This window comes from Melospiza georgiana, chromosome 27 (genome assembly GCF_028018845.1).
Source record: "Melospiza georgiana isolate bMelGeo1 chromosome 27, bMelGeo1.pri, whole genome shotgun sequence".
In the NCBI taxonomy this organism is placed as follows: domain Eukaryota; kingdom Metazoa; phylum Chordata; class Aves; order Passeriformes; family Passerellidae; genus Melospiza; species Melospiza georgiana.
The window spans coordinates 2726839-2754718 of record NC_080456.1 but is presented as its reverse complement, the minus strand read 5'-3'; the positions used below and the strand labels follow the sequence as shown (position 1 = coordinate 2754718).

General features: G+C 52.1%; 1 protein-coding gene across 1 annotated transcript in view; it reads right to left on the bottom strand.

Moving 5' to 3' along the window:
* Positions 1 to 13489, bottom strand: part of JAM3 (junctional adhesion molecule 3) — a 35798-nt gene extending 22309 nt beyond the window's left edge. The window contains exon 1 of the mRNA XM_058041191.1: positions 13430 to 13489. Within this exon, the coding sequence (XP_057897174.1) occupies positions 13430 to 13481 (52 nt within the window). The 5' untranslated portion in view covers positions 13482 to 13489. The remainder of the gene's footprint in view (positions 1 to 13429) is intronic.
* Positions 13490 to 27880: the final 14391 nt, after the last annotated feature.

The window sequence follows — 27880 nt, the reverse complement described above, 5'->3', positions numbered from 1 at the left end:
CTCTGGGCAGGCTGCAACCCCCCAGCTCCTCTCCAAAGCTGCCACACACTTGTCACACTTGTCACACTTGTCCCTTCTGCTCAGCTGCCTTTCCATGTGTGTGAATGCTGGGCAAGCTTGGCTGCAAGCTGGGGATCACAGCATATCTCCCTGTGACACCCAAGGAGAGGGAGGTCAGCACCCAGCTCAGGACAAAGGCACCCAGGTCAGGGAGAGGCTCGGGATACCCTGAAACCAAGGAGAGAATTTCAGGTTTCTTGAGCAATTCAGAATTCACTTCTCAGTTCTTGAGAATTTCAGGTTTCCTGAGCACAAGTTCAAGTCCCTGCTGCGGGGAAGCACCTGGTGCTGGCATCGAGCACTGACCCCACGCAGCCACCACGAGAGCAGCATCCACCTCATTATTTTAATCAGGGTCCTTTGAAATCCCTCCTGTGCGAGAGACAGCTAAGAAAATCCCTTAAAGTCTGGCTTCATTCCGTCTCAGGCAGAAACAGCCTTTATTTAGCAAACTGCTGCTAACAGCTCTGTCTCATTAGTCAGTGTTTAGGGAAGCAGGCTGCAATTGTTCTGAAGTCTGGCATTGCAGAAAGAGCCTTGATAATGAGGTCTGCAGGAGACGATTCCTCCTGACAGCCCCACAATGACCTAGAAATCCTACTTAATTCCCTGTCAGGGAAAAGTGCTGAGTAACAGCAAGGTGCAGAGGCACTGGGGGCTGATCCCAGAGGTTGCTGCTCACTCTTGGGGCTGCCATGCAGGTCCAAGGTGGCAGAGCCAGCCCTGCCCAGCTGCAGCAGCTCCCCAGAGAGAGCCTGAGGGGAAGGGACACGGGGCTTGCTGTGGGAAGGTTGGTGGAATCATCTGGAGAGACTTGGCATACAGATAACACAACAGGAAAATCAACAGCAGCACCTGGATCTGGGCTTCCCAGGGCACGAGGCACTGCCTCCTCTGTATTGTACTCACCTGCAAACTGTGCCAAAGCCCTGCCGAGGAACTCCCTGGCTCAAACAGCTCCACTTTCACCTCTGTTCTAGGCCTGGCATGGCAGAGCCTGTGCCATGTGCTGTGGAGCCCCTCTGGAGCTGCACACAAGAGCAGACTCCGGGCAAATTGTTGGAGCAGCCCTCCAGTATCTGAAGACAACCTGCCAGAAGGAGGCAGATGAGCTACACAAGGGCATGGAGTGACAGGAAAAGTGTGGATGGCTTTAAAACCTGCAGAGTATATGTTTCCTTTGGATATGGGGAAGAAATTCCTTGCCAGGAGGGTTGTGAGACACTGGGACACATTGGGGGTGACCCATTCCTGGAAGTGTTCAAGGCCAGCTTGAATGGGTCTAGTGGAAGGTGTCCCTGCCAGTGACACGGGGGGTGAAATTAGGTGAATTTAAGGTCCCTTCCAACCCCAACAATTCTATTATTCTATGGTAATATTCATTCTGTGCAGTAGCAGTAAGGAGTTGAAGATAGAAATAACAGACTGTTCATTCTGAGAAACTGCTATCCAATGAGTTTAACTGTTTGGGTCTCACATATATGTTCCGTTTAGCATTACCATATCTAGTAACAGTCTTAGCACTTTATCATACACACAAATATTTTATCATTTTTAACGTTTCTGACCTTTGAGAACAGGACATGGGACACACAGTGTGTGCCCTGAGGTGCTGGGGAGCATCTGACACATTCTGCCCCAGCTGCTTTTGCCCCGTTCCCTCAGAAGAGCAGGCAGCAGGCTGGGGCAGGCTCAGCCCATAGACACTTTCAAGTGGTTTGTTCTGCACAAGCAGCACGTGGACGTGGCCAGAACCTCTGGGCTGGGTGGCCCAGGGCCAGCTGGGCCAGAAGGTGAGGCAGGGGGGTGTAGCAGGAATGTGGGCTGCATGCTCCTGAAGGGAGGCTGCAGACAGGTGGGGCTGGTCTCTGACAGAACCAGAGGACACAGTCTAAAGCTATGGCAGGGAAGGGATAGGTTGGATATTAGGAAGAAATTTTTCACTGAAAGAATAATAAAGCACTGGAATGCTCTTCCCAGGGAGGTGGTGGATTCACCATCTCTGGATGTGTTTAAAAAAAGACTGCACATGGCACTGGGTGCTATAGTTGAGGTGCTAGGATATAGGTTGGACTCAATGATCTCAGAAGTCTCTTCCAACCTCATTATTCTGTGATTCTGTGACACAGCTGACCCTGAAGACCACCCCCAGCACAGACCCCCACAGGCATGTGCTTGCCACCTGTTCCAGCCAGCAGACAGGGGCTAAGGCAGGAATTCTGGAGCTGAATGCAGGCTCTGTTCAGGAGGGGTCTGTCCCCACAGCGGGCTGGGGGTGCCCCTGGCACAGGAATGCAGCGTCTGCTCAGAAGTGCCCCCACATTGTTCTGGGGGTGCTGTCCCAGCCCCTGGCACAGGAATGCAGCTCAGCCCATCACGTGCAGCGCTGTTTAAAGCACGGCCCAAATGTGCAAAGGACTGCTGCAAAAAAAAAAAATTAAAAAATGTGCAAATGAAATCACCAGCCGAAACAGTGTCTAGAGACAGCCCGAGCCAAGTGCCTCGAATGTCAGCAGCAGAAGGAGGGCTCAGATACGGAGAACCCAGCTCAGTCTGCTGGCACACATAGAGAATCTGCCTCAGAAAGACATATGCTGAGAAGGGAAGGCCCAGCTTTATTTTACCAGCCTCTGTTCCCACCCTAGATGTGCTTTAAAACTGCCTTGCAAAGTAGGAATTAAATCCAAAGGTGCCTATGCATCTTCCTTGCTGTCATCCCCTTATCAGTTATCTCCAGCCTGCCCAGAGCCAGAAGATGAAAGGATCCAACACCACTTATCTTCCCACTTAAGAACATGTTTAAAAGCTTGCTCTTAAAGAGCAGGACACTCAAGCCTGGGGAAGCAGCTGTAAATTCTGCAAATGGGCTTCCTTGCATGTCTTTGAAGGAGCTACTGCTTCTCAATATCATGAGGGAACTTGGGAAGAAAGAGAGAAGCTCTGATAGCCAAGGGAGTCTTTGCCTCATGTCCAGGACATGGAGCTGGGTGACAATTCCTCATGATACCATGAGGAAACTCCAGAGGGAGGAAAAAAAGAAGCCTTGATAGCCAAGGGAGTCTTTGCCTCATGTCCAGGACGTGGGGCTGAGTGACAGATGTGAGACTCACCACACGTGTGCCTCAGAAGTGACCGAGGATGAGCCAGGAATTGAAAAGCTCTTGGGAAATTTGGAAGCAGCCAGAATTGTGGCACGTTTGTCACTCCAAAACCAGGCTCTCCTCGGGACTGTGCAGTGTCATGGCCAGCAAAGGTTAGGGATGCCCTTGCAGGCTGCATCCAGCCCTGCTTCACAAGGCCAGGACCTCTCCCACACAGCCCCGTGTCTGAATTTGACCCTCAGCTCCCCCCTTTGCAGAGCTGCTTGTAACCACAGCGAACCTGGCTCCAGCTCGCTTTTGTCATTTAATAGCTGAGTCAAACTGTCAAAACAGCCAAAAAGGATCTGTTCCAAATATTTGCAGAGAGAGGAGGATCAAGGAGCCTGCAGCATAACAGCGGGAGAACAATCCCCATTGTGGAGCAGCAGCGGGATGCTGGTGGGCGATGGGCACACCTTGGGACGTGGGCAAAGAGCCCCCAAAGCCCCCAAATCCTCACATATTCAGGGATAAACTGGAATCTGCAGTCCCCTCTGCTGGGGTGTCACTCACTCAGGGACAATAACTGTGGTTATTAATTGTTGGGGTGTTGTGAGGGTCCCCAGGACGAGGTGGGAGATGAGAATTGACTCCAAGTTCTCGAAGGCTGATTTATTGTTATGTTATGTTCTGTTATATATTATATTATATTATATTATATTATATTATATTATATTATATTATATTATATTATATTATATTATATTATATTATATTATATTATATTATATTATATTATATTATATTATATTATATTATATATTATATATTATATATTATATTATATTACATCATATTATATTACATTATATTATATTACATTATGTCATATCATACTCTATTAAAATTATATACTAAAACTATACTAAAGGAAGAGAAAGAGATATCAGAAGGCCAGACAAGAATGGTAATAAAAACTCGTGCCAGACTCAGAGAGTCTGACACAGCTGGCTGTGATTGGCCATTAATTAAAACCAATTCACATGCTGGGTAAAAAATTCTCCAAATCACATTCCAGAGGAGCAAAACATGGAGAAGCTGAAGCTTCCCAGGAGAAGAATCCTGGTGAAGGGATTTTTCATAAAATATGTCAGTGACACCCCTCTGCCCCTGGCAAAGCCCCAGCCCCGCAGGATGACAGCCCTGTGGCAGCTCAGCTGTTGGCTGGGAGGAGCAGTTGGCAGTGGGACAGGGGGTGCTGGGGTGCCTTGGAGCTGCTGCCAGCCCCAGCACGGGCTTCAAAGGGCTCCTCTTTCCCTGCTGTGTGGGACAGGACAGCTGAGTGCTGGGCAGGCCTACCAGAGCATTTCTGATGGCAGCACAGAGGGGCTGGTACCTGGCATAAGCTCCTCTCTCTTTTGTTTTGGTTGTTCATTGCTGCCCCGAGATGTGCAGGGTGTCTCTGCTTCGTCTCACACAGCTGAAGAACGAGCCTGGACTCTTCACTTTTCGGTCTTGAGGTTGTTTATTAATTCTTATCTATAAAATTTTCTTTCTGCCCAGCCGAGATCTGCTCAGCAGGGCAGCCACAGGCACTCTGGTCCTTTTATACTACAAACTACGTATAACATATTTACACTTAATTCCCAATACCCATCACCTATGTTAGACAGTGCACTTCTACTCTAGACCAATCCCAAAGTGCCAACATCACTGCAGAAAATGGAGAACAAGAAGAAGAAAGGCTGGACATGCCCAGATTCCTCCATCTTGTCCCCATAACCCCCATACCAAAAATCCTAAAATTTACATTTTCACCCTGTGATCATTTTGTTATTACACCATTCAAACCTGTGTGACTTTCATGTCCTCATACAAAGCTGGCAACTTGCTCCAGGGGTCAAAATCAAATCCCCAGGTGCTCTGGGCTGTGTGCCAGGGTCTCTGAGCCCCCCGGTGGGGTCCCAGCAATTCTGGACACCCAGAGGGATGCACTGAATTCCGACACTCTCCAGCAGGCAAAGCTCTGAGATTTATGGGATGCTGAAACCTGGCCAGAATGAAGGGAAAACACCAACTCCAGAAGATGTTTACCAACTGAAACAGCCAGCTCTGCTTGAGGAGGCTCAGTGGGCGATTACAGGGCACTCTGCCAGTTCAAAGGCATCTCCATCAGCTCTGAAGGAGATAAGGCATCTCCTTGCTGGGAAATCAGAGCAGCCCCATGCACATCCACCACCTGCAACCTCAGCAGAGCAGCTCACAACAAAGAGGAGGGAAAGCAGAACCTCCTGTGCTGTGTGGGAGCCTCTGGATCAGCAAGGAGATCTGTGGCGGGTGAAGCCAACCTGTCCCATGGCTCGTGTCTCCATCCCAGCAGACACTGACAGGGGTGTTGGAACCCAGAACATTCCAGGACATGCCAGGGGTGTCGGAACCCAGGACATCCCTCTGGCTTGAGACCCTGCCAGGGGGCTCACAGACCCTGGCACAGAGCCCAAGCCCCCTGTGCCTTTGATTTTGACCTTGAAATTTTTGGAAAAAAATGACCAACCTTATATGAGGATTTACAAGCCATGAAAGTTGAAGTAGAATGATAGTTAGTTTGTCACAGGGTGAAAAGTAGAATTTGAGAGGTTTTTAGAATGGGGGCTCGGGGTCCCAAGATGGAGGAATTTGGGCACGCCTTGTCCTTCTCTCTCCTTCTTCTTGGCCTCCATCTTCTGGGTGATGGTGGCACTTTTGGATTGGTTTGGAGTAGAGACAAACTGTCTAACAAGGTGATAGATATGGGAAAATTATCGTAACTAAAGTACACACAGTTTTTAGTATAAAAAGATAACACCACCCTGAGGGTGGGCAGTATGCCAGGGACTGACCTGCTGAACTGATCTCAACAGGTCAGAGAAAAAATGTTATAGATAAGAGAAAATAAGAAAAAAATGAGACAAGATAAGAAAATAAGAAAAAAATATTATTATAGAGCCTAAACAACCTTGAAAACTAGACCTGAAGAATCCTGACTCCTTCTTCAGTTGCCAAGCTGGGAAAAGAAACTCTCTGACACACCTTGGGGTTATCCTGACCACAGAGACAGGAGTGCCTCACTCCTTCCACTCTGCTGGGACCCAAACACCTCAACAGCTTCTTCCAAGGGCTCCACAGGCTGGGCTGGAGCAGAGCTCCAGAGCACAGAGCTGGGACTTCCCTTTCCAAGATGCCCAGGACCTCCCTAGCACAGAGCGGATGTTTTCCAGGCTCTAAAAATAACCAGCTCCAAACACCGTGGTGGGCACGAAGAAATATTTATCTGCAAGCTTTTTGCTGGAGATCAATACAGAAGAAAAAGATTAAAGCAAAGATTTAAGTGCGTATTAAAAATAGCTGTTGATAAGTTCCCTGTGAGGGGATAAAAGCTTTTTTTTACAGAAGCAGCAAGAGCTGCAGGACTTTGCAACACCTTCCCTGCCGTGTGAGCTGCAGGAAATCATTCAGGAGAGTGTCAGCAGCCAGAGCCTCAGGAGGAAGTCCATTAGCAGGCAGCAATTCCTTAATGGGCCCTGGGGTACGTGGGAAAAGCTGCTGTGGACACAGGGGCTCCTTCCAGCACCACAATCACACAGCCAGTTATCATCCCAAACACTCCTCATCTTTATGGCAGCCTTAGAGCACCACGAATTCATCTTTTGGGGAGATTCCAGTGAGTTTTTGCTATTTCTTTCTCTTTTTTTTTTTTTTTTTTTGGTCAGCCCCCAGCAAATGTTCTGTAAGGTAGGTAGCAGCAGCAACATCCATCAAACCTCTGTTTTCCAAGGATAACATCCTGGCAAAACAATAAATGCTGTCTCCACGGGTGGTTTTTGGGGCTGAAAGACCTTGTCCATTTAGAGACAAAATCATTAAGTTCTCTGCTGTGCAGCCACCTCCACTCCAGGTCTGAGAGAGCACGCAGCCACCCTGGAGGGATGAAAAGTGGCAGGAACCCTTCCAGTGGGAATAAAAAGCAGGACTGCTGTGCACAGCTCTGTTAAAAGGTAAAAAAGAGCTCTCCTCCATGACCTTGCTTGCCAGCCTTATTCCACGTCATTAATGAAACACAACTCCTGGCTTCCTTTGGATGCGTGGGATTTTCATGGGCTCCTTCAGCTCCTTCATGGCTGCACATCTTGAGATTTACTGGGCAGGAGTGTCAAAAATGGCAACTTAATTAGATGTCTCAATGGGACAGAGCAGGGAAGTCAGGTGCTGTCAACAGATCTGAAATTTTAGGAGTATTTTACTCCCACCCTTCAAAACAGAGCCTTAAAGTGTCCTGATTTACGTCCTCTCTGTCAAATGCTGGCCACTTATATAAGAAATTGCCCAAAGTTTATTAAGGCAAGGGATTTTCAGAGGAGGTCACGGGCATTAGAAACCCAGCCTAGTAATAGGAACAAAATCCCCTTAGATTTCAGTGGATTTCTCCAGCTCAGCAGAAAATCTTACCTAGGCCACCGAAATATATTTTTAATAGCGTGATTAAAAATCTTGAAATACTGCTGAACATCGTCCACTGCTGCCTTTCAGCCTCATGCCAAAGATAGAGTTTTAAAGCTCAGTGTCTTCAAATGAGCCAGCTGTGCCCAAACAAATTAAGAGGGTTCAAAAAACCTGCTGATCTCACATTTGTGTTGCAATAATCAGGTACGCTGAAGGGAGTAGGTTCCAGCATGTTCTGGCTTTAACTCTGAAATCCCTGGGATTTATGACTTAAAAAAAATAAAAAAAAAGGAAAGAAAACCTTAAGCATTATCTGAACACAATTTAATTTCATCCACTGGTGCTCTGAAAAACCTTCATTTCCCCTTGTAACTGAGTTTTAAGCCCTGTGCTCCAGCCCATGATGGGCACCACAGAGCCCAATACCTGGGATTATTTATACTGACAAGCAATTCTTGCATGACAGAACAATTCCCATTAATTTTTCGAGCTTATCTGAAGTACCTGTGGGCTGTCAGGTTACAACATGCATGTGCCTTAGTTTCTCTTTGATTAGCCAATGCCAGCCCAGAGTTGGCTGGACTCTCATCTGACAGCATTTTACAGGTGAGTTCATGAACTCCTCACTGTCCTGTTCCCTACAGATTTATTTTGGTGAAGGCCCAGAATGGACTCCATGGACTCCTCACTGTCCTGTTCCCCAGATTTATTTTGGTGAAACCCATGGACTCCATGAACTTTTCACTGTCCTGTTCCTCACAGATTTATTTTGGTGAACCCCAAGGAATGGACTCCATGAACTCCTCACTGTCCTGTTCCTCACAGATTTATTTTGGTGAACCCCAAGGAATGGACTCCATGAACTCTTCACTTCCTGTTCCTCACAGATTAATTTTGGTGAAGGCCAAGAGTGGACTCCATGAACTCCTCACTGTCCTGTTCCCCACAGATTTATTTTGGTGAAACCAAAGGAATGGACTCCATGAACTCCTCACTGTCCTGTTCCCCACAGATTTATTTTGGTGAAACCCAAGGAATGGACTCCAAGAACTCCTCACTGTCCTGCTCCCCACAGATTTATTTTGGTGAAACCCAAGGAATGGACTCCAAGAACTCCTCACTGTCCTGTTCCCCACAGATTTATTTTGGTGAAACCAAAGGAATGGACTCCATGAACTCGCTGTCCTGCTCCTCACAGATTTATTTTGCTAAATCCTCACAAAAAAAAGAATTGAAACTCTCCAAACCACACCTCTCCCCTTAGGTTATTCCTGTTGGTGCTCTGAAGGGTCACAAGCAAACAAAGACCTGAACTTTCCAGCCAAAAAAAAGGTCCAGTTTTTATGCTATTATTATTTATTCTTCTGAAAAGTGAAACCGCTGGTTTCCAGCAGGGAGCTGGAGCGCTGTGACCCAGCAGGTATTTCCTCTGCCCCAAGCACAGCTCTTGCCAGAACTGCACCCAAGCAGCAATCCAGGCCCTTTGGGGGGAATTTCAGGCCGTGTCCAGAACATTCATTAGTGCAATTAAAGCCATTAGCTGGTTCTGAGGCCATGCCTGACTCAGCCAGGACTGGGGTTTGTGCACACGCCCTGACTCCTCCACCTCCCAGGAGCGATGTTCAGCGCTTAGCTGGGGTTTGATGCTGTCTCACAACAACATGATTCTCCCTGGGGGCTCTGAGGGAAGGCAACCAGCCCTTATCAATCAGGAGAAGATGCTGCAGCTCCAATTCCCGTCGATGGAGAAGCCAGATTGAGAATGTAATTATCCTAATTAATTTTATATCTGGAACTCATCTCCTTTCGCAGTTTCCAAGCAGGCCACCGGCTTTTTATTTTTTTTATTATTTTTTTGCACTGAGCAGTGGTTTTATCTTGTTGAGGGGCATGTTGGCAACACAAGCTCTTGTTGTGTGAGACAAGGACTCTTGAGGACTCGGGATGCTGCTGGCCTGTGGAAATCTTTGCCTTTGCTAACTCCCTCCCACCACTTCGGGCTGGCTCCGTAAGGAGTTCACGAACCTTCTCCGGATCATCGGGGCTTGATGCAATCAACTGTGAAGCATTAGCTCTAAATATACAACTGGGAGGCCAGTTCTGCTTCAACACACAAACACTCACGGCAGAGGATGAGCCAGCAGCCAGCCCAATTTGCAAGAGAAACTTAACTAATAATCCAAGCAAGCTGCAGGGGAAGCAGGAGGGAGTGGGGGCCGATCGTTGCTGTGCCCTTTGGGGATGGCTAAAGTTAGGGGCAAACTGGCAGGAGGCCACGCACATCTTTTGTCCCTGTTGGTGGAGCTAAATGCAGCAGCTCATTCTGCTTCATTTATTTGTTTAGGTGATTTTTTGGCAACTCCAAGCGTGTCCCTGGTGCAAATCCTCCGTGTGTGTGGACGGATAATTGGAAAACAACAGCAGCAGGCCAAGAGACCCAGCATTCAACTTGTACAGGGAAAATAAACACTGAAAGAACCCAAGCTCACAAAGCAGAGCAACATCTCAGTCCACAGGCTAAAGCAAACACATTTTACTCTTTGGATCTCCTCGTGTTTCAGCAACCAAGAAATTCTCAGAAGCATTCGGGGCAAGAGGGAATGTGCTGGTGTCACTTTCTTTGTCAACAGCTGTAAAGGAGATGTGCATCCAACCACTCTTTGGTGTCCATGCCAGACCCTGCTTACCCAAAAAGGAACACCAAGCCCTCCCTAGGAATTTTTTGGAAGATGTTATTAAGCATCTGATTTTGGCAGGGCTCTCAAAGCCGTTTGTCCCGGTTTTTTACTGCCTGTTGAAAAGAAAGCGATACTACAAATACTTCCCAGCAGAAAATACCAACAAGCAACTTATCATCACTGCAAGGGAGCTAACAACATTTCCACCGAGTGGTTTTTGGCACTGACAGCTGACTCAGAACAGTTGTTGGTGGCTGGGACAGATGGACTTCATATATTAAAAAAAAAAAAAAAAAAAGGAAATGAGAACTTCTACTCCATAGATTTTAAAAAGCCTTTTGCGAAATCCAACCTATTACCAAGCCCTCAGAATTAAATCAAAAGGAGATTTGAATATAATGAGCTTTAAAACTTAAATGTGCCTGAGACTTGCCCATCTCTCCCCATCAAGGACTACAAGCTATCAGCATGTTCTATTTTCAACAGGAAATACTCGAGAGTTTTGAGAGGGTCTCCACAACTCTGCCCTCAGCCCAGCCCGTGAAATCCTCTAAAATCCAAATATTTGTTTCCACGGGGAAGCTGGCAAGGAGAGAGAGCTGGAGGTGGAACTGAAGCCAGCCCCGCTCTCCATCAGCAGAGCTTCCCCTGCTCTAATCGTGGCCATGGCATTTCCCTGATGTGCAGAACCTTTAGAGGCTTTCAGTGCCTAGAGCTGGGAATGCTCTGAACGCTCCATGCTTCACTGGCTCCCCTTCCAAGGCAATGTTTTAAGGCCATGAGCAAGAACAGGGGTTGTTCTGGCAGCAGCACACAGCAGAGGCAAGCCCAGCTCGCAGCACTCGCAGTCAAAGCAGCACCCCAGAGTCCAGAGCAGGATCTCAGCATCTTGGGAGCTTCGTCTCCTTCTTTTCATGCCTTTTTCTTTTCTCTCCCCCAAGTAATCAGTTGGCACAAACGCATCCTTCCAGTCACACTCCCATCCCACTATCCAGCACCAGCCCTGCAGGCTTCAGTGCATGTCTAATTTTATGTGCTGCTGACAGCATAACCCTGTTTTAGTGGGGTGCCCCCAGCACCTCAAGTCAGGCGTGGTGGAAGAACCCTTTTGATTCTCAGCCTCACTCTGCCCAATCTTAGGTTTATGACCCCAAGTTCAAACACTACTGGGAATCAACACAGGATGAGGCACTCTGAATTTAATGGAAAGCAAAGCCTGGCACCACTGGGCTCACTCACCAGGTAAATGCTCTCAGGCAGAGGTGTGAAACCAGTGGGGTTTGGCTGCTTTTAGCAACTATTCTCTGTCTGAAGAAACACAGAAATATCTGGAGTTTGCTTCCATTCCTCCTATCTTTTAGGCCAGATTCAACAGGACACTTGGGCTCTGCTCACGCAACACAACAAAGAAATGGGGAATCTTTCTGCCCTGAAGCCCCTCTGCCAGGGAAAGTCGTGTTAAATCTGTGGTTTTTCCCAATCAAAGGGAGCAGCTGAATCCAGAGCTAGCACTGGGCAGACTGTGTGATGCTCTGGGATCAGGCACTCCTGATTCCTCCTGCTGAAGCTGCTTCTGCTCCAAACCACAGCAAAGCAAGTGAACACCAGAGCCTGGAGCGCGTGACAACCCTCTGCTTGTTGGGGATGAGTGTCAGAGTCATCTTCACACCCCTCCGCTGACTGATTGGGTAAATAGTACCCAAATCTCACTTTACTTGAGACCCGAAGCGACTCTGCGAGCTCTCTGGAGTCACTGGAGGAGTGTTTTTTGTCCTTAGATAAACTGTTGGAAATATTTCCATTCACTTCCTTGAATGTTGACCCAAAACATTCTGGTGACACGCTCAGCCCCGTGTATTTTGGTACTCAGCTGTAGGCTGGTTGTCAGCCTAACCCCACTCCACCCCATCCTCTCCTCCTGCCATCTGGGCAGAGGGGGGAGGACAACACGAGCCCACCGGCTGCTGTCCCCCTCCTCATCCCCCAGCTAATAATAGCCAGACAACAAATGAGCCCAAATTCATTCCTGAGCGGAATTAGCAAATGTTTTTGCAATTAAAACTGCAAACATTTCACGCGGGGCCCCCCGAACAATAGGCGCCTGTGCCTGGTCTTGAATAGGCACCAGTGTCCTCCCTGCCTGCCTGCCGAGCCTGCACATTCCTGGCACCCTCAGCGCTGGAGCCGCTCCTTGCTGAGCTGGGTTTTGGGATGTTTCCCCCTGTGCTGTGTGCGTCCGCGCTGCCGGCTGGCCCTGGACCCGTGTGCTGGACCCGTGTGCTGGCCCGTCCCCATCCCGGCGGCTCCCACGCTGTCCCCGCATCCCCCCGCGCCCGGAGCATCCTTCCCCTCCCCTCCTTTCCCTTCTCCGGGGCCAGGCAGGAGCAGGGGCAGGGACAGAGAGAGGGGCAGGGGCAGGAGCAGGAGCAGGGGAAGGAGCAGGAGCAGGAGCAGGGGCAAGGGGCAAGGGCAGGGGCAGCGCATCCCTCCCCTCCCTTCCTCGGGGACAGGCAGGGGCAGGAGCAGGGGAAAGGGGAAAGGGCAGGGGAAGCGCATCCCTGCCCGTCCCCGGGATGGTGACAGGGACAGCGCATCTCCCCTTTTCCCTGGGATCACAACCGGGGCAGCGCATCCCTCCTCCTCCTCCTCCTCCCACTCCAGGATGGGGACGAGGGCAGCGCATCCCTCCTCCCTCCCTGCCCCCGGATCCCGACCGGCCAGCGCATCTCCCCCTCTCCCTGGGATCGCAACCGGGGCGGCGCATTCCTACTCCTTTCTCTTCGGGATGGGGACAGGGAGCAGCGCATCCCTCCTCCGTCCCTGACTCCGGGATGGGGACGGGAGCAGCGCATCCCTCCTCCCTCCCTGACTCCGCGATCGGGACAGGGACACTGCATCCCTCCTCCTTCTCTGAATCTCGGATCCGGACGGGGGGAGCGTCTCCGTCCTCCCTCCCTGCCTCCGGGACAGGGACACCGCATCCCTGCTCCCTCTGTGTATCTCGGATCCGGACGGGAGCACCGCATCCCTCCTCCCTCCCCTCTCCGGGCTGCGCACGGGGGCAGCGCCTGGCGGAGCGCGGGCGGTGCGGGGCGGTGCGGGGCGGTGCGGGCGCTGCCGGCCGGTACTCACCGAGCAGGGGCAGGAGCAGGAGCCGGAGCAGCTCCGGCCGCCGCAGCGCCATGATGGGGTGTGCGGAGCCGAGCCGAGCCTGCGCACTGCCCGGGCGGCGCCGGCCCGGGGGCGGGGGTGCCGCCAGCCCGGTCCCGGCTCCGCGGGGGCACCGGCCGGGGGCGGGCCCGGCTCGGCGCGGCACGGCTCGGCACGGGAGGGGAGGGGGAACGCACCGCACCCACGGGCAGGGCGCGGCCCGGGCCCGCGTGTGGGAGAGGGGATGGGCCCGCCTGGGGGATGGTGGATGGAGAGAGGGGATGGTCCCGGCAATGGGACCCCCGTGGGTGGGGAGAGGATGATACCAGCAATGGGACCCCGTGAATGGGGAGAGGGGATGATACCAGCAATGGGACCCCGTGAATGGGGAGAGGATGATACCAGCAATGGGACCCCCGTGAATGGGGAGAGGGGATGGTCCCGGCAATGGGACACCCGTGAATGGGGAGAGGAGATGATCCCAGCAGTGGGACCCCCGCGGGTGGGGAAAGGGGGTGGTCCTGGCAGTGGGACCCCCGTGAATGGGGAGACAGGATGGTTCTGGCAGTGGGACCCCCGCGGGTGGAGAAAGGAGATGATCGCATCAGGGGGACCCCTGTCAATGGGGAGAGGGGATGGTCCCGGCAGGGCAACCTCCGTGAATGGGGAGAGGGGATGGTCCCAACAGGAAGATGGTGAATGGAGAGAGGGGATGGTTCTGGCAGTGGGACCCCCGCGGGTGGAGAAAGGAGATGGTCACATCAGGGGGACCCCCGTGAATGGGGAGAGGAGGTGATATCGGCAATGGGACCCCCATAAATGGGGAGAGGGGGTGGTTCCGGCAGGGGGATGCTCGTGGATGGAGAGAGGAGATGGTCCCGGCAATGGGACCCCCGTGAATGGGGAGAGAGGATGATACCAGCAATGGGACCCCCGTGGGTGGGGAAAGGGGATGGTCCCGGCAGTAGGAGCCCCCTGAATGGGGAGAGGGGATGGTCCTGGCAGGGAAACTCCCGTGAATGGGGAGAGGGGATGATCCGTGCAGTGGGACCTCCGTGAATGGAGAGAGGAGATGGTCCTGGCAGTGGGATGCTCGTGGATGGGGAGCAGGGATGATCCCAGCAGTGGGATGTCCACACCGTGAAAAGAGGGGCCATTCCTGCCCGTGGGACCCCCGCCAGATCGGGAGAGATGGAGATCCCGGTAGTGAGACCCCCGGCGAGTGGGGAGAGGGGTCGGTCCCGTTAGTGGGACCCCCAGCTGATGGGAAGAGTGATCCTGCTCTTGGGACCCCTCTGGGTGGGGAAAGGGGGTGATCCTGCCAGTGGGACCCCCGTGGGTGAGGAGAGGAGATGGTCCCATCTGTGGTGCAGAGAGGGGTCAGTCCCAACCGCTGGTTAAGCTCTGTGGAGAGAAGGAAACTCACCCCGAGTAAGGCACCAAGAGGACTTTAATGTTTTTGAGCCAGGATATTAGCAACATTGTGGTTATAAAACCCAGCCAAGTTTTGTTCCAAAGTGTTTCCCCTTTTGTGTTTAAGAAGAACCTCTAAAAAGATTTCTCTGAGAATTCGCCCTGAAAAGCCAGCTCTAATTGGTCTGTGAATTTCACTGTAAACTTTCAACAACTTAAAGTAAGCAAGAAACATAAACAAGCAGCTGGGCAGAGAAAGCTGCTCTTGAGGAACTTCCTGAGTCACAGAATCACAGAATGGTTTGGGTTGGGAGGGATCTTAGAGATCATTTAGTTCCAAACTCCATGAGCAGGGACACCTTCCCCAGCCTCGTGCTTGACCAAATCCTTTCTGACACAGCCAGGTATTTGATTTAGTGATTTCGCCCTGAAAAATGGCTTTGCACAGAGAGCATCCCGAGCTGCTGTGTGGTCCTCAAAAGTGCCCCAGGATCTTTTTCTTTGATTAAGAGCAACAGAAATGATCAGCATGGGACAGTGGCCCCGAATGGAGCGAGTTCTGTGTTAGTGCTGGCTCTTGCGTCACTGCCAGCAGAGTCTGATGAGGATGTAATTAAGAAGCTGTTGAAGATCAAGCAGCTGGAATGAAAGGCAGAGCTCTCCTCTGCTCTGTAAACCAGCTCAGCAGAGCTGGCAGGAGTTAAGGGATGTAAAAATGTATTTAACCTGATAACGCAGCAGATCTAACTCGAGATGCTAATGAGTAGATTTAAAGGGCTGATCTGAGCCCGGTGAAATTAATACAGGGATTCTCATCAATTCTAGTGGCCAGATGGGACATTTCCCTGAGGATGAAGGGGAAGGAATCACCTAATAAGGTTGTATGGCTTAAAACCTGACTCTGGCAGTCTTTGGGCTGGGTCCCTGTCGAGTTGGGAATCATTTTAACACAGCCCATTTGGGCTGCTCTGACAGGAGAGGTAAAATGTGATGACAGCGAATATAATCAGCGATAAAATGCAATCACTGAAGTGTCAGGATCCTTTTTAGCTTCCAGCAGCAGCTTGATCAGGGCAGAGAGGAGATGAGACAGAAGATACAAAGAAGGATGGGAGGTCTCTAGCTAGATTGCAGGGGAAAAAAAAAGAAAATTATTTCAGTTTGGATGGTGCTTGGAGCAGCCTGGTCTGGTGGAAGGCGGTGGAACTGAATGATTTTGGAGGTGCCTTCTGCCCAAACCATTCTGTGCTGCTCTGAGTGGGGTTGAGCTGTGCTGGGACAGCCACAGGAGGGCTGTGGCCAGGGGTGTCGGCTCCCCCAGGCCATCTGGACCTGCTCTGAGGAGCTCTCCCAAGCCTTGATTCCCTCTGCAGGCTGCTGGAGCCCAGCCTAGGCATGCCCTGAGAGTGTGTTTGGATAATCAACGCAGGCAGGGGCTGGGTTTGGAGTCAACTGGCAGAGCAGATATCACCTTCAGGATAACACCAGGGTGTGAAACCTCGGGCATCATCCCAGATATCCATCCTGCACCACAGGGATGTGCCAATTGCTGTTCTCAGGCTGATACAACCATGCCAGCTCTTCTCTTTGTGCTGCCCCCGTGGTTTCATTGCAGCCAGGTCCTGCCTTTTCAGCTGCCATCGCCTCTTGGGAGTGTTACTCTGGTTTTTGAAAGTTCCTTTAAGCGTTTTTGATATTTACATTTTTGTAATGGAATTTTCCACGCACTTTTAATGTAAATAATAATTGTTTTGTATTTTTTTTTCTAAAAAAAGAAAAATTAATAGACCGGTATAACCAGTGTAATTTAAAAAATAACAATTTCATCCTCCAATCCATAGTCACTTTTAAAAATTCTATAAATATCAAAATCCAGAAATAAACAGACCTTTTTTACCTTAAACATCTCAACGTGTTAGTGTTGTTCATTTTGTGTCATATTACAACAGAGGGGCCCTTTGAAACGTGAAACTCAACAATCTCAAGGAGTCACAATAAATATTACACAGGATGTTAATTTATTTCTACTAATATATATTATAAATATAAATACATATAATGATATATGATATATGATATATGATATATGATATATGATATATGATATATGATATATGATATATGATATATGATATATGATATATTATATATTATATATTATATATTATATATTATATATTATATATTATATATTATATATTATATGTTATATATATCATATGTTATATGTTATATTTTGCCACCAGCCTAGGATGGCGAAGCACTGCTGTGTAAAACACTGATTTCCACACACAGATAGAGCTCCCTTTTCTTTATTTAATGTTGAAACGAGTAGCTAGAATAAAAATTATGCTGAGGGCAGCCCTGTGTAGCACAGGGATGTATTCAGGAATGAGGAGGGAGCTCTTCCTGTGATTTCCTTCCAATCCATGCTCCAAGCAAGAAGAGGAATCTGCAGGATGATGGGAAGGGAGCACAGGCCCTGCCAGGGAGTCCCAGGACAGTCTGTGTGGGGAGTGATGGAGACCAAAACGTGGGATAAAGCCATAGAGACTCACTCCTAGCACTTGTAAGGACAGAGGGAGGGTGACCAAGGACTAAACTGGGAATGAAAACCCTGAGGGATTTCTGAAGGTGGCATGGAGCGTGTGCTACATGAGGTGTTTGGGATCTGAAGGCAGCTCAGAGAAAATGGATCCTTTTGATGCTTGCAGTGCCTGGAGGCCCAAACTGAGTTTCAAGCCCTGCTGGGAAGAAGCTGCTCAAACCTGTAATAACAGGCTGTGCCTGTCACGATGGCTTTTCAATAGCAGTCCACACGGCAGGCAGGAATGTGATCATCCCAGGCACCAGGGCTCTGCCAGAGAGCTGTGCCATACCTTGTGTGAGGAGGAGCAGCCCGTCTGAGCCCTCAGGGCTGTCCATCTGGACCCTTCCCAGCCTGCAGCTTGTTCCAGACCTCGTTGACTTTGATGCTGTGGTGGTGGCAGGGCTCTGCTGGCCTGGGATGAGGGAGGTGGGAGCAGCAGCACTGGGGGGAATCTGTTCTGTTAAAGAGAACACTTTGCACAAAAGAGGAAGGTTCTGGGTCACTGTTTTCTCAGGGGGGCAATACCAACAGATGTGATTTTGCTGGATGATCTGAAGTGTCTCCAGAGCCACCTCTGCATGTGACAGATGGAAGGTCACAGGTGACGTGCGTAACTGGTGACAGAATGGCCCCCAAGGAGGAAAAGTCTCCCTGGAGCTGCACTGGGGTGAGCAGGAGCTGTGTCCCAGCCTTGGCTGAGCAGGCCTGGTTCCTCTTGGTGGGACAGGACCTCTCAGTCTGACTGGGTAGGATGTCTGGAAGCCAAGTCCTGCCCTGTCCTGGGGGGTTTCTGGGGTCAGTTTAGGCTCTGCAGGTGTTTGTGCACAGCACTCCTGATCTCTGGATTTACCCCAGATCATTAAGAGCAGCTCTGGGGAGAGATGCAGGTGTCTGGCCTGTGTCCATCTCTCTTTCACACCCTCTTGCTGCTCGGGCAGCTTTTTACAAATGGCCTCGTGCTACAGTGCCTCTCACTCCTAGCTGAAGACAGCATCTCTTTTTTTGTCTGCTGGAGTCTAGACAAGCTGTTGATTCCCTGGTGTCACAGACCATAACCCCACTCCTACAACAGCCCCATCATTTCCCCCCTAGTTCATTGCTCAGGCATATGCTCATCTATTTTGAATCATTTGGATGTGTGAGGCTGAGTGGCTCTAATCTTGTCTCCCTCCCGGGGCGTCAGTCACACTGGCATGTGCCTTTTCCCTGTCTGCCTCCCTCTCTTTATGGACTATGGGTATTTTTAACTCTACCCTCTAATTAGAGGCAGTATTCTCAGGATATTTTGTGCTCTCACGTCTGTGGTCAGCAGGGCAGGCAGTGAGCACTGCTTGGAAACCTTCCTGCTGAATAAACAGGGTCCAGCAGCAGAGCCTGGGATGTGGGGAATGCCTGCATTCCTCAGCAGAGTGCTGCGGTGGCAGCCACACAGAGGAGCCGGCTAACCCCCAGCGTGAAAAACCCCAATCATTTGTCTTTTAAAATTTTAAAATTTAATAGTAATAAAATGGTTATAAAAATAGTAATATGATTAGAGTAATAATAATTTGGATAATTTGGATTAGGACAATGCGAGACAATAAGAACAAAGAGTTATGGACAATCCAGGTACCTTTTTCTGGGCAAAAAAGGACCCACGTTAACAGAGGATTAACCCTTAAAAGCAACAGCCTGTTGCATATTCACACACCTCATACATGATGCATAAATTCCGTTCAAACACAGGATTCTGTCTGGGCAGTGTCAGCTTCTTCCTCTGAATCCTGACAGCTCCTCATGGCTGAGCAAGGCAGGAAGAAGTTTGTTTCTTCTGATAATGGGGCAATGAATTCTTTTTCTCTGAAACATTTAGATGTCCTGTGGCTGCTACCTCACTGCGAGTCCTTTCTTTAAAAAAAGTATCTTACATAGCATAGTTTCTATTTTAACATTATGTTATAACCTAAAACTATATTTAACACACTACTTAAGAGAATTAATACAGCATCACTTTCTAACATAACACATATAACATTCATTTTAATATTTGTGAAAAGCCAATCATAAAATAGGCATTTTCCACCCCCAGGGACAGGGCCACAGCTGCCTCCTCATCCTGCAGCACAGCACAGAGCCTGCTCAGAGCTCCCTGCAGCTGCCTCCAAGATGCATGCTCATTTCTCCTGACCTGGAGCAGCCACATCCCTGGGGACATCCCCGAGCTGAGCTCCCTCACCCTGTGCTGGTCCAGGCATGGAGAAGACAGCGATACTGTGTTGCTATAGGACACGAAATAAAATGATACCCGTGCTGTAACCTCCAAGGTAAAAAGAAGGAAAGTTTATTTTCTGACTCCAATATTTATAGACTTTCAAAAGTGACAGTGGATTGGAGGATGACATTGCCACTTCTCCAATGACACTGGACAAACCAACAGCCCAGCAAATTTCTCCTCCTCCAGAAAAGAATGTAAAACAATAATTATTTACATAAAAGTGTGTGAGGAACTCCATTACAGGAATGTAAACATCAGAAGGCTCAGAACTTAGAAGAACGGGGTGACAATACTAATTAGAGGTGGCCTTGAACCAGGTGTCCCCAGCCAGGACTTTGTCTCCTTGTCCTTCCAGCACTGAGCAGCGCTGCCTGCCTGGCTCCAGCACCTTCCAGAACCCCAGCCTGCTGGAAGCTGTGTGTCCTAGGATGATCTTATGATGCTTGTACCCTCATTCATGTGCTCTGTTCATGCTGGACATCATGTTCTGTGTCTTCAAGACTGGCTCTGAAAAGTGAAAGTTTTGGTTTGTTTGGTTTGGTTTTGCTATCAGCCATTCCCCCGCGGCTGGCGGGACACACGGATGGGGGCAGTACATGGTGCTGCTTTTGCTTTTTGCTTTTCTCTTGTTTCTGCTTTGCTTCTGCTTTGCTCTTTTGCTTCTGCTCATTGGTTAGTTTAGCAAAGCAGTCTAAATTTTCCCTGGACTGTTTCTGCTTTCCCTTTTTCGGAACCACTCAAACCTGCTCTGGATTGGGACCTGGGAAACACACAGAGTTTGCACCTTGTGGCTGCAGCAGCTGCCCCAGCACAGGACGGACTGATAACAGAGCGACCACCCCTGAGAGAGACTTTCTGAATTTGTCATCTTTTTCAGAGCGGTGACAGAGTGGTGTCATCTGGTGTTGTTCATTCTGTGTGCTGGGGGTGCTGTGCTTGTTAAATAAACAGGTTCTTTCCACTTCTCTCCGAGGAATCCTTCCCAAACCAGTTGGGCAGAGGGGCTGTGTGGGTTTGCTTTCTGGAGGGGCCCCCTTTGGAGGTTTTCTCCCCAATTTGCCCTAAACCAGGGCACTGTGGTTCCCCAGCACAGAGGCACAAGGCAGCGTGGTGAGTGGTGATGTGAGCAGAGCTTTCCTCTCCCTGCCCAGCAAGCAGCATCTGGCTGGCCCAGGGCAGCCCCGGGGCAGCCTGTGGTGTGCTGCACATCTCCTGTTCACAGCCAAGTGCTCACTGCCCTGCCGCAGCCCCCAGCAGAGCCAGGCCAGCTGTCACTGCGTGTCCCACCGCCTGTGCCCTTGCCAAGGCAGCCGGGGGCGGCACCAGCCCGGCAGGGGCAGGGTGGGTGCTGGGGCTGCTGTCCCGGCTCGGCTCTGTCACTGGGAACAGCCAGCCCTGCCTGGAGAACGGGGATACAACTCCCTTTCCTCTGCTGGGCTGTGGGGAAGGGAGGCTTCCTCTCTCTCCTGATCCCATACAGACCCTGGTGCACACAACCATAGAGATAAGGCACTGTTGACTTTATCTCTGTGCTTGAAAGACAATGAGGAACACAGAGGGAAAGGGAAACCATTTCTTCAGGAGAGTGAGGATGTTCTGCAAAGCTCAGGGCTCAGGCTGCTCATGCCCTGGGGCAGAAGGAGCTGCTCTGCTTCCTCACCATCGTGGCAAGAGGGCAGCCAGATCTTCAAATCCAGGCTGTGCAGGTGAGAGCAGCCTCCTTTGGCAGTGCCCCTCGCTGCCTCCCATCTCCCCGTGCTCCCTGTGCTCCTTCCCTTCCTGAGTCACTGTTTACCCTGGCTCTGAGGGCTCCTGCTGCTGCGCTGGAGCAGCCTCGTCTGGGTTTTCCAAGCCCTCCAAGGTTGTTTTGACATGCCTGACTAACATCCAGTGTCAGCCAAGGGTCTCCCACCACCCAAGCAGCACCTTGCTGGCCAAACAACACACGCCCTGGGGCAGGCAGCTGGCCATGCAAACACCCCCACACACGCACACACCTCTTGCTCTGCTTTATTGTTTAATAAATGCCTTGGGTTCCACCATCCCAGCTCTTCTCCATGTGAGTCCCTGGCTCAAGCTGGTTTTCATGGCTCTTGATGGAAACCAGTCGGGTTCTGCATTGGCAATGTGGTCAAGCGAAGCAGTTGCTTGGAAATGAGTCAAGGATTTCATTCTTGTTGGTCTCTTGAGTCCCCGTTGGTGCTTATTTCCCTGTCCCATCTGCCTGATGGCTTTTCCAAGTGACGGCACCCCACACCTTTTGGCCTGAAGCAGTCACAGAGGAGGGTTTGTCTCATGGAGAGAGCTGCTCAGGCTCCCTTGGAGGAGCAGGGATTTCTTGGGGGGGCCTGGCTGCTTAAGGACTTTGTGTTTCTGGAGGGCTGGGAGGCTGAGGGAATTGCTTTGTGCCACTGAGTGCCACCCTTGGTCCCCTCCTGGGCAGCCTGGTGGGAGCATGTCCTGCTGCCTGCAGTGGAGAGCAGTGCTGGCTTTGGAGGAGGAGCAGGGCTGTAATCTCTGCCAGTCGAGTGGTGCTTGCAAAGACGATTAGACATATGCCAGCTAATTCATAGTAAACAGGATGGAGGGAGAATTTGCCACTTATAAATGGCAGATGAGCAAGCCCATCATTGCTGTCACTCCTGGGTAATACAGGCTGACATAAGCCCAGTTTAGCTGCAAGTTTATCACTGCTAATCCTGCTGGCCCGTGCCCCTCTGCTCCATCCTCCTGGCATCTTTCATCCCCTTTCTGTGTTTTGTCTCTCTCTCTTGCTCCTGGCATTCCATCTTGGGGGCAAGACAAATTCCTCAGCATCCCTCCACCCTCTTCCCAATGCATTTGTCTGCCAAGGAATGTTTTCCTTTCTCCTCAAAGTGTCCCTGTACAGAATGAAGAGATATATGGGGAGATCTATGGGGAGATCTACAGGAAGATCTATGGCGAGATCTATGGGGAGGTCTATGGGGAGGTCTATGGGGAGGTCTATGGCGAGATCTTGTCACCCCAAGGTTTTGGATCGACTTCCCAACCCCACTGCAGCTCTCATCACCTTCTTTGCCTCTCTGCCCCCCTTGGTGCTGCTTCTCCATGTGATGCAGCCCTGCCCAGCTCCCTTCCAGGTGTGCCTGTCTCTGATGCCATGGATGCTCCTGCATCTCCCACATGTGGGGTTGGGGCTCAGACAATGGGCTCAGACCCCCCCATGGGTTCTGCTCAGGGCTGGATCCCACCCAGCCTGGGGTTTATCTGATACTTTTTATCTGATATTTTTCCCCAAACAGACACTCCCGTGGGCTCTGCGTGAGCAGCACCACAGGAAATTTTATCTTGGAACCACGCTGCTGTTTGGAGAGCCACGTGGCCAAGCCAAACACCATCCTCTGCTGCTGGGAGGGTTTGGAGCCTTTGAGGAGGTGAATGTCCATGTTGGAGAGCAGTGGCCACAAAGCCTGGCTGTGGCAATACAAAGCTGGAGGGCACCATGGAGCCAGTGCTCAGTGTTACCTCTGCCCCACTGAAGGGCTCTGGGCTCTCTCCAGAGCGTGGCAAGTCCAGCTGGGATGCAAATCCCGCTGCTCTGTACCTGTGTGGGTGCCACAGCACAGCAGTGGCAGCCAGACCAGTGACATTTTCTCCTCTTGGATTTCCTTCCCAGTGATGATACAAATGTCCAGGCTGTCCTTGCTTGACCCAGCCACCCACACAGAATATGTGGAGTTTTTCGGGTACTCTCAGTGATGTCTCAGATACGTTGCCCTGCTACTCTCCTTCATTCAGCTAAACTCCCCCCCTGCCTGGCCTTCATCTCTTGGATTGGATCAGCTGGAGAAAGGAGGTCAGAGACAGGAATCCCATAAACCCAATTCCTTCCGCTGGGGCAGGGTGGCGGGAGATGCCCTCAGGTGGTTTGGGGGAAGCCAAGGGGCCCGAGCCCCCTGTGCTGAGCGAGGGCAGAGCATCCTTCCCTGGGGAAAAGCCTCCCTGCGAGGAGGGCTGAGGGTGCAGAGCTCCTCTGGGATGGATTTCTCCAGCCCAGGAGTTCCCCCTTGTGGCAGGAGGCTCGGGCTGGTGCGGGGAGCTGCCGGGGAAGGCTCTGGATGCGCTCCATCTTCCAAAGGACGCCGTTCATGGATGTGCGGGTACCACCGCCAGGCTGCGCGGAACCAGCGATGGGTTTGCCCTTCCCGTGGCCACGGGGGTGCCTGGATGGGCTCGGCAGAACTCCGAGCTCTGCATTTCCCGCAGTTTGCCCCTCACCACACAAGGGGGTGTTGCTCCAGGATCCCTCTGCTCCCCATCCGTGCAGGCAGCTCGGTGGGAGCAGCCCTTGATGGGCTGTGAGTGATGGAGACCCGGCTCACGGTGAATTCACAGCCAGGAGCCGGGTCCTGGCCCCTCTCCGAGCTGCCCAGAGCCAGAGCTTCCCTCTCACACGGGGAGCAGCGAGCGAGATGCTCTGCAGCTGGCTCCTGACGTTTGTGGCTGCTGCTGCAGCAGCCGGGCATGAAGGGGAGGCCTCCACAGCTGCCCTGCTCCGGATCAGCCTCTGAGCATCCTGTGAGCACCCTGCGAGCCCCGTGCCGGGCCGGGGAGCCGAGGGCAGCTGTTCCCGTGATGAATCAGCACCTCCCGGGATGCTGAGCCGGGCTCCTCGCGGCGCGGAGGCGACAGCGATGTTTATTAATGACTGGATCGGGGATGCTGTTTAGTCACCGCTCCCACGGAGCCCGAGAGGCTCCCGCAGGGGGGGAAGCGGCTCCCCTGTCCTCGGGGGACTTCTCAGGCACCCCGGCACCCGCAGCGTTTAGCGCGCTGATGGCCGGGTCCCACGGGATGGCACCGCCGCTGCTGGGGCAGATGAAAAAGGAAAGCCTTATCAATATGATTGTCTGGCAAAAGATTTTGAGAATATGGAAACCGTAAGCGAGATTGAAATGAAAGCAAGCTTTGAGATCCCTCAGTTACTGAACAACTGGAAAACAATGGTGTGGCTGCTGAAGGTGATCCCCTTTTGGTGGAACAACACCCTCTGCTTGCAGACAGGCCCAAGGGTCAGAGCAGACCCTACAGCTTGGCAGAAGGGCCCAAAGAGGAGATTTTAGGGTTTAAAATGTAACACAGTGTGGTAATGTAATGATTCTCATAAGCTGTATGGAAAAGCTGTAGGATTTGTATCTTGTACTAGATTGGTGAGTGAGAATTAGAATATTCAACACAGAAGATGATTTATTGTATTGTAACGGGAACTTTGCTCTCTTACCCTTTCACTCTCTCACCCTCTCATCCTCTCTCCCCCTCTCTTCTCTCAGCCCTGCTCTGAGCTGTGGCTGGCAGCTCCCAGCAGGGCCCTGCACCCAGGCCCTTCGCAATAAACCACAATTTCCAAGCCCTGGCTGCAGAGATCTCTGGTGTCTGTCCATCCCAACCATCCTACTCCCCAATGCTCCTAGAGCACACGGCTCCACTCCCTGCAGAGCCACAGCATCCAGAGCTGGGGAAACTGAGGCACGGCAGGCGGCCAGGGGTGACAGCAGGACACGGACAGACTGTGCTGATCTGATGGGCAGCGGGCTCATGCCTGCATCTGGCACATCCAGGGGGATTTATTGGTGCCAGAGGGCTGCAGATTTAACTGGTGACAACCAAGCAAAACCACCAGAGGAGGAGGGGGGATGGTCCTTAAAAAGCTGGGCAGCGTGGGGTGTGCTCTGGGTGCAAGCTGGGGACGATTTGGCACAGAGAGGAAGCAGTTTAAGGGCTGGGTGCTGTTATTAAACTCTGTGACGGGCGTTTTCCCACTCCGCCATCTGCAGCGCCATGAAACTTGCATGAGATTTGAGATGAAAAGTCTATTTCTTTGAATGAAGTTTTAATAAGATCAAATTGGAAAAAGAAAATAGTGCCTCTTCCCCCTCCCGTCCTGCCCCCCTTCCCTGGCTCCTGTTGGATTTAGGCTGGTGGAGGTAAAGTCTCTTGAGAAGGGGCAGGGGCCTGGGCAGGGAGCTGGGTGTGCAGGGGTCTCTGCAGGGGATGGGGGGATTTGAGGGCTGTAAAAGCTGTGGGGCTGCAATGGAGGGGCTGTCCTGGTGCTGGGGGTGGTGGGGGGCTCACAGCCCATATCAGGGGCACACGCTGACACGGGCTGCAGGGACCAAATGACCTTTAAAGGTCCCTTCCCACCCAAAAAGGGGGGCGAGCCCCTCCTGATTGGTGTGCCAGATCCCTCGGGATGCTGGGAAGGGCTCAGCTGCGAACCCCTTCATTAACCCTCTCTTTGAAATACAATTGAAATGGGCTTAAGCTGCGTCCCTGCTGGGTGGAGGGTGGATGCTGCCGGGGGTGTTCCCAGCTCGGGGCAGCACAGAGGGCAGCTGGGCGACGCTGCCGGTGTGGGATGCGGCTGATTTGGGACGCTGCCAAAAGGGAATGCTGCTGGTGTGGGATGCTGCTGGGAGGGAAAGCTGCTGATTTGGGGTGATGTCGGTGCGGGATGCAGCCGGGGCGGGATGCTGTCGGTGGGAATGCGGCCGGTGCGGGATGCTGTGGGTGCAGGATGCAGCCGGGGCGGGATGCTGTGGGTGCAGGATGCAGCCGGGGCGGGATGCTGTGGGTGCAGGATGCAGCCGGTGCGGGATGCTGTTGGTGTGGATGCAGCCGTTGTAGGATGCTGTGGGTGCGGGATGCTGCCAGTTGGGAGAGCTGCTGATTTGAGGTGTTGCTGGTGTGGGATGCAGCTGGTGCGGGATGTTGTCGGTGGGAATGGTAGTGATGGGAATGCCTCTGATGGGAGATGCCATCCCTGCCCCTCTCCGGGGGCCGCCAGGGGGAGCCTGCAGCCGCGGCGGGAGCTTCATCCCCCGCCGAGCATCATCATCATCATCATCGTCACCAGCAGCACCGTCCTCCCCGCCGCCCCGGGGCTGGGACGCGCTGCCGGGCTCCGGCGGGATGCGAGTGCCACCCTGCCCCGGTCTCCCCTAGTGCCCGGCTCCCCATGGCATTTCCAACGGGGCACGTCCAGCCCCGAGGGATGCAGCTTCAGCCCGGTGGGATGCGAGGGGAGCTGCCGGCCCGGTTTGTTCTCTGAGAAGCACAAAGCCCAGCCGCCATCTCCTCATTGCCTGGGGAATGGCTCACGGCACATGGCTGTGCCCCGGGTGCTGCCAGCGCCGGGATGGGCTGAACGCCCCGGAGCTGGAACCCGGAGGATTGCCCTCTGCTCCTTCTGTGATCAGGACTGGCAGGTGGGGCAGGCTCCAGGAAGGGGAAACTGAGGCACAGCCCAGCAGCCGCGCTGGGCACAGACAGAAGAGCAGTTTCAGCCCAGCGTGGCTCACCTGGAGGTGCCAGCCCCAGGAGCTGTGCCCAGGTGTGCTGTTAGCCCCGAGCTGGGCCCAGCCAGCCAGGCAGGACAGGAGGCTCTGGTGTTTTGCAGCAGCCCTCAGGAACAAATGCCATTTCCCCTGCAGATCCTCGTGGCCACACGTGCCAGGATCCTGGCACACAGGCTGTGACACTGCACTGCCCTGCTGCAGCCACACCAGCGGTCAATAAACCCTCTCTCTCTGGTCTTCCTGCCCCTGCCAGCTTCTGTCCCAATGCCAGAGGGCTGGCACTGCCCCAGCTGGGAGAAGAACACTCCAGCTTCACCTTTCCCAGCAGCTGGGAAGGCAGAGGGAGAGGTGAGAAGGTACCTGGAGCTCAGGGAGTGTGTTAACGGGAGTGACATTCCTGGAAAAGCAGGCACAGATTTAATTCGCTCGGCAGCGTGGGCTGGATCCTGCTGCTGGATCCTCCACCATGGATCCTGAGTGCCTGAAGTGTCCGTGGAGGTGGTGCTGCATCCAGTGCCAGCTATTTTGGGCAGGTGTCAGTGCCCTGCTCCTCATCCTCCCCCACTCCACGTGCCCTGGCTGCTCCGTGCCCCCATCCCTGAGCAGGGGGAGGCTGGGCACAGGAGCAGGCTCAGGGTGCCAGGCAGTGGGGCTGGCAGGGACTGGGAGGTGCCCCGGACTCGCTGAGGGGCACAGCAGGGTGAATGACTCGTCATGGCTGGCCCTGCCTGTCCCTGCCCACCGGGGTGGCCCCGCTGGGTTCCCCCTCTCCATATGGCTGTGGATGTCTGGAGAGGCGTTTGACACCCTTGGATGGGTAATAAATAGAACCAGGCCCG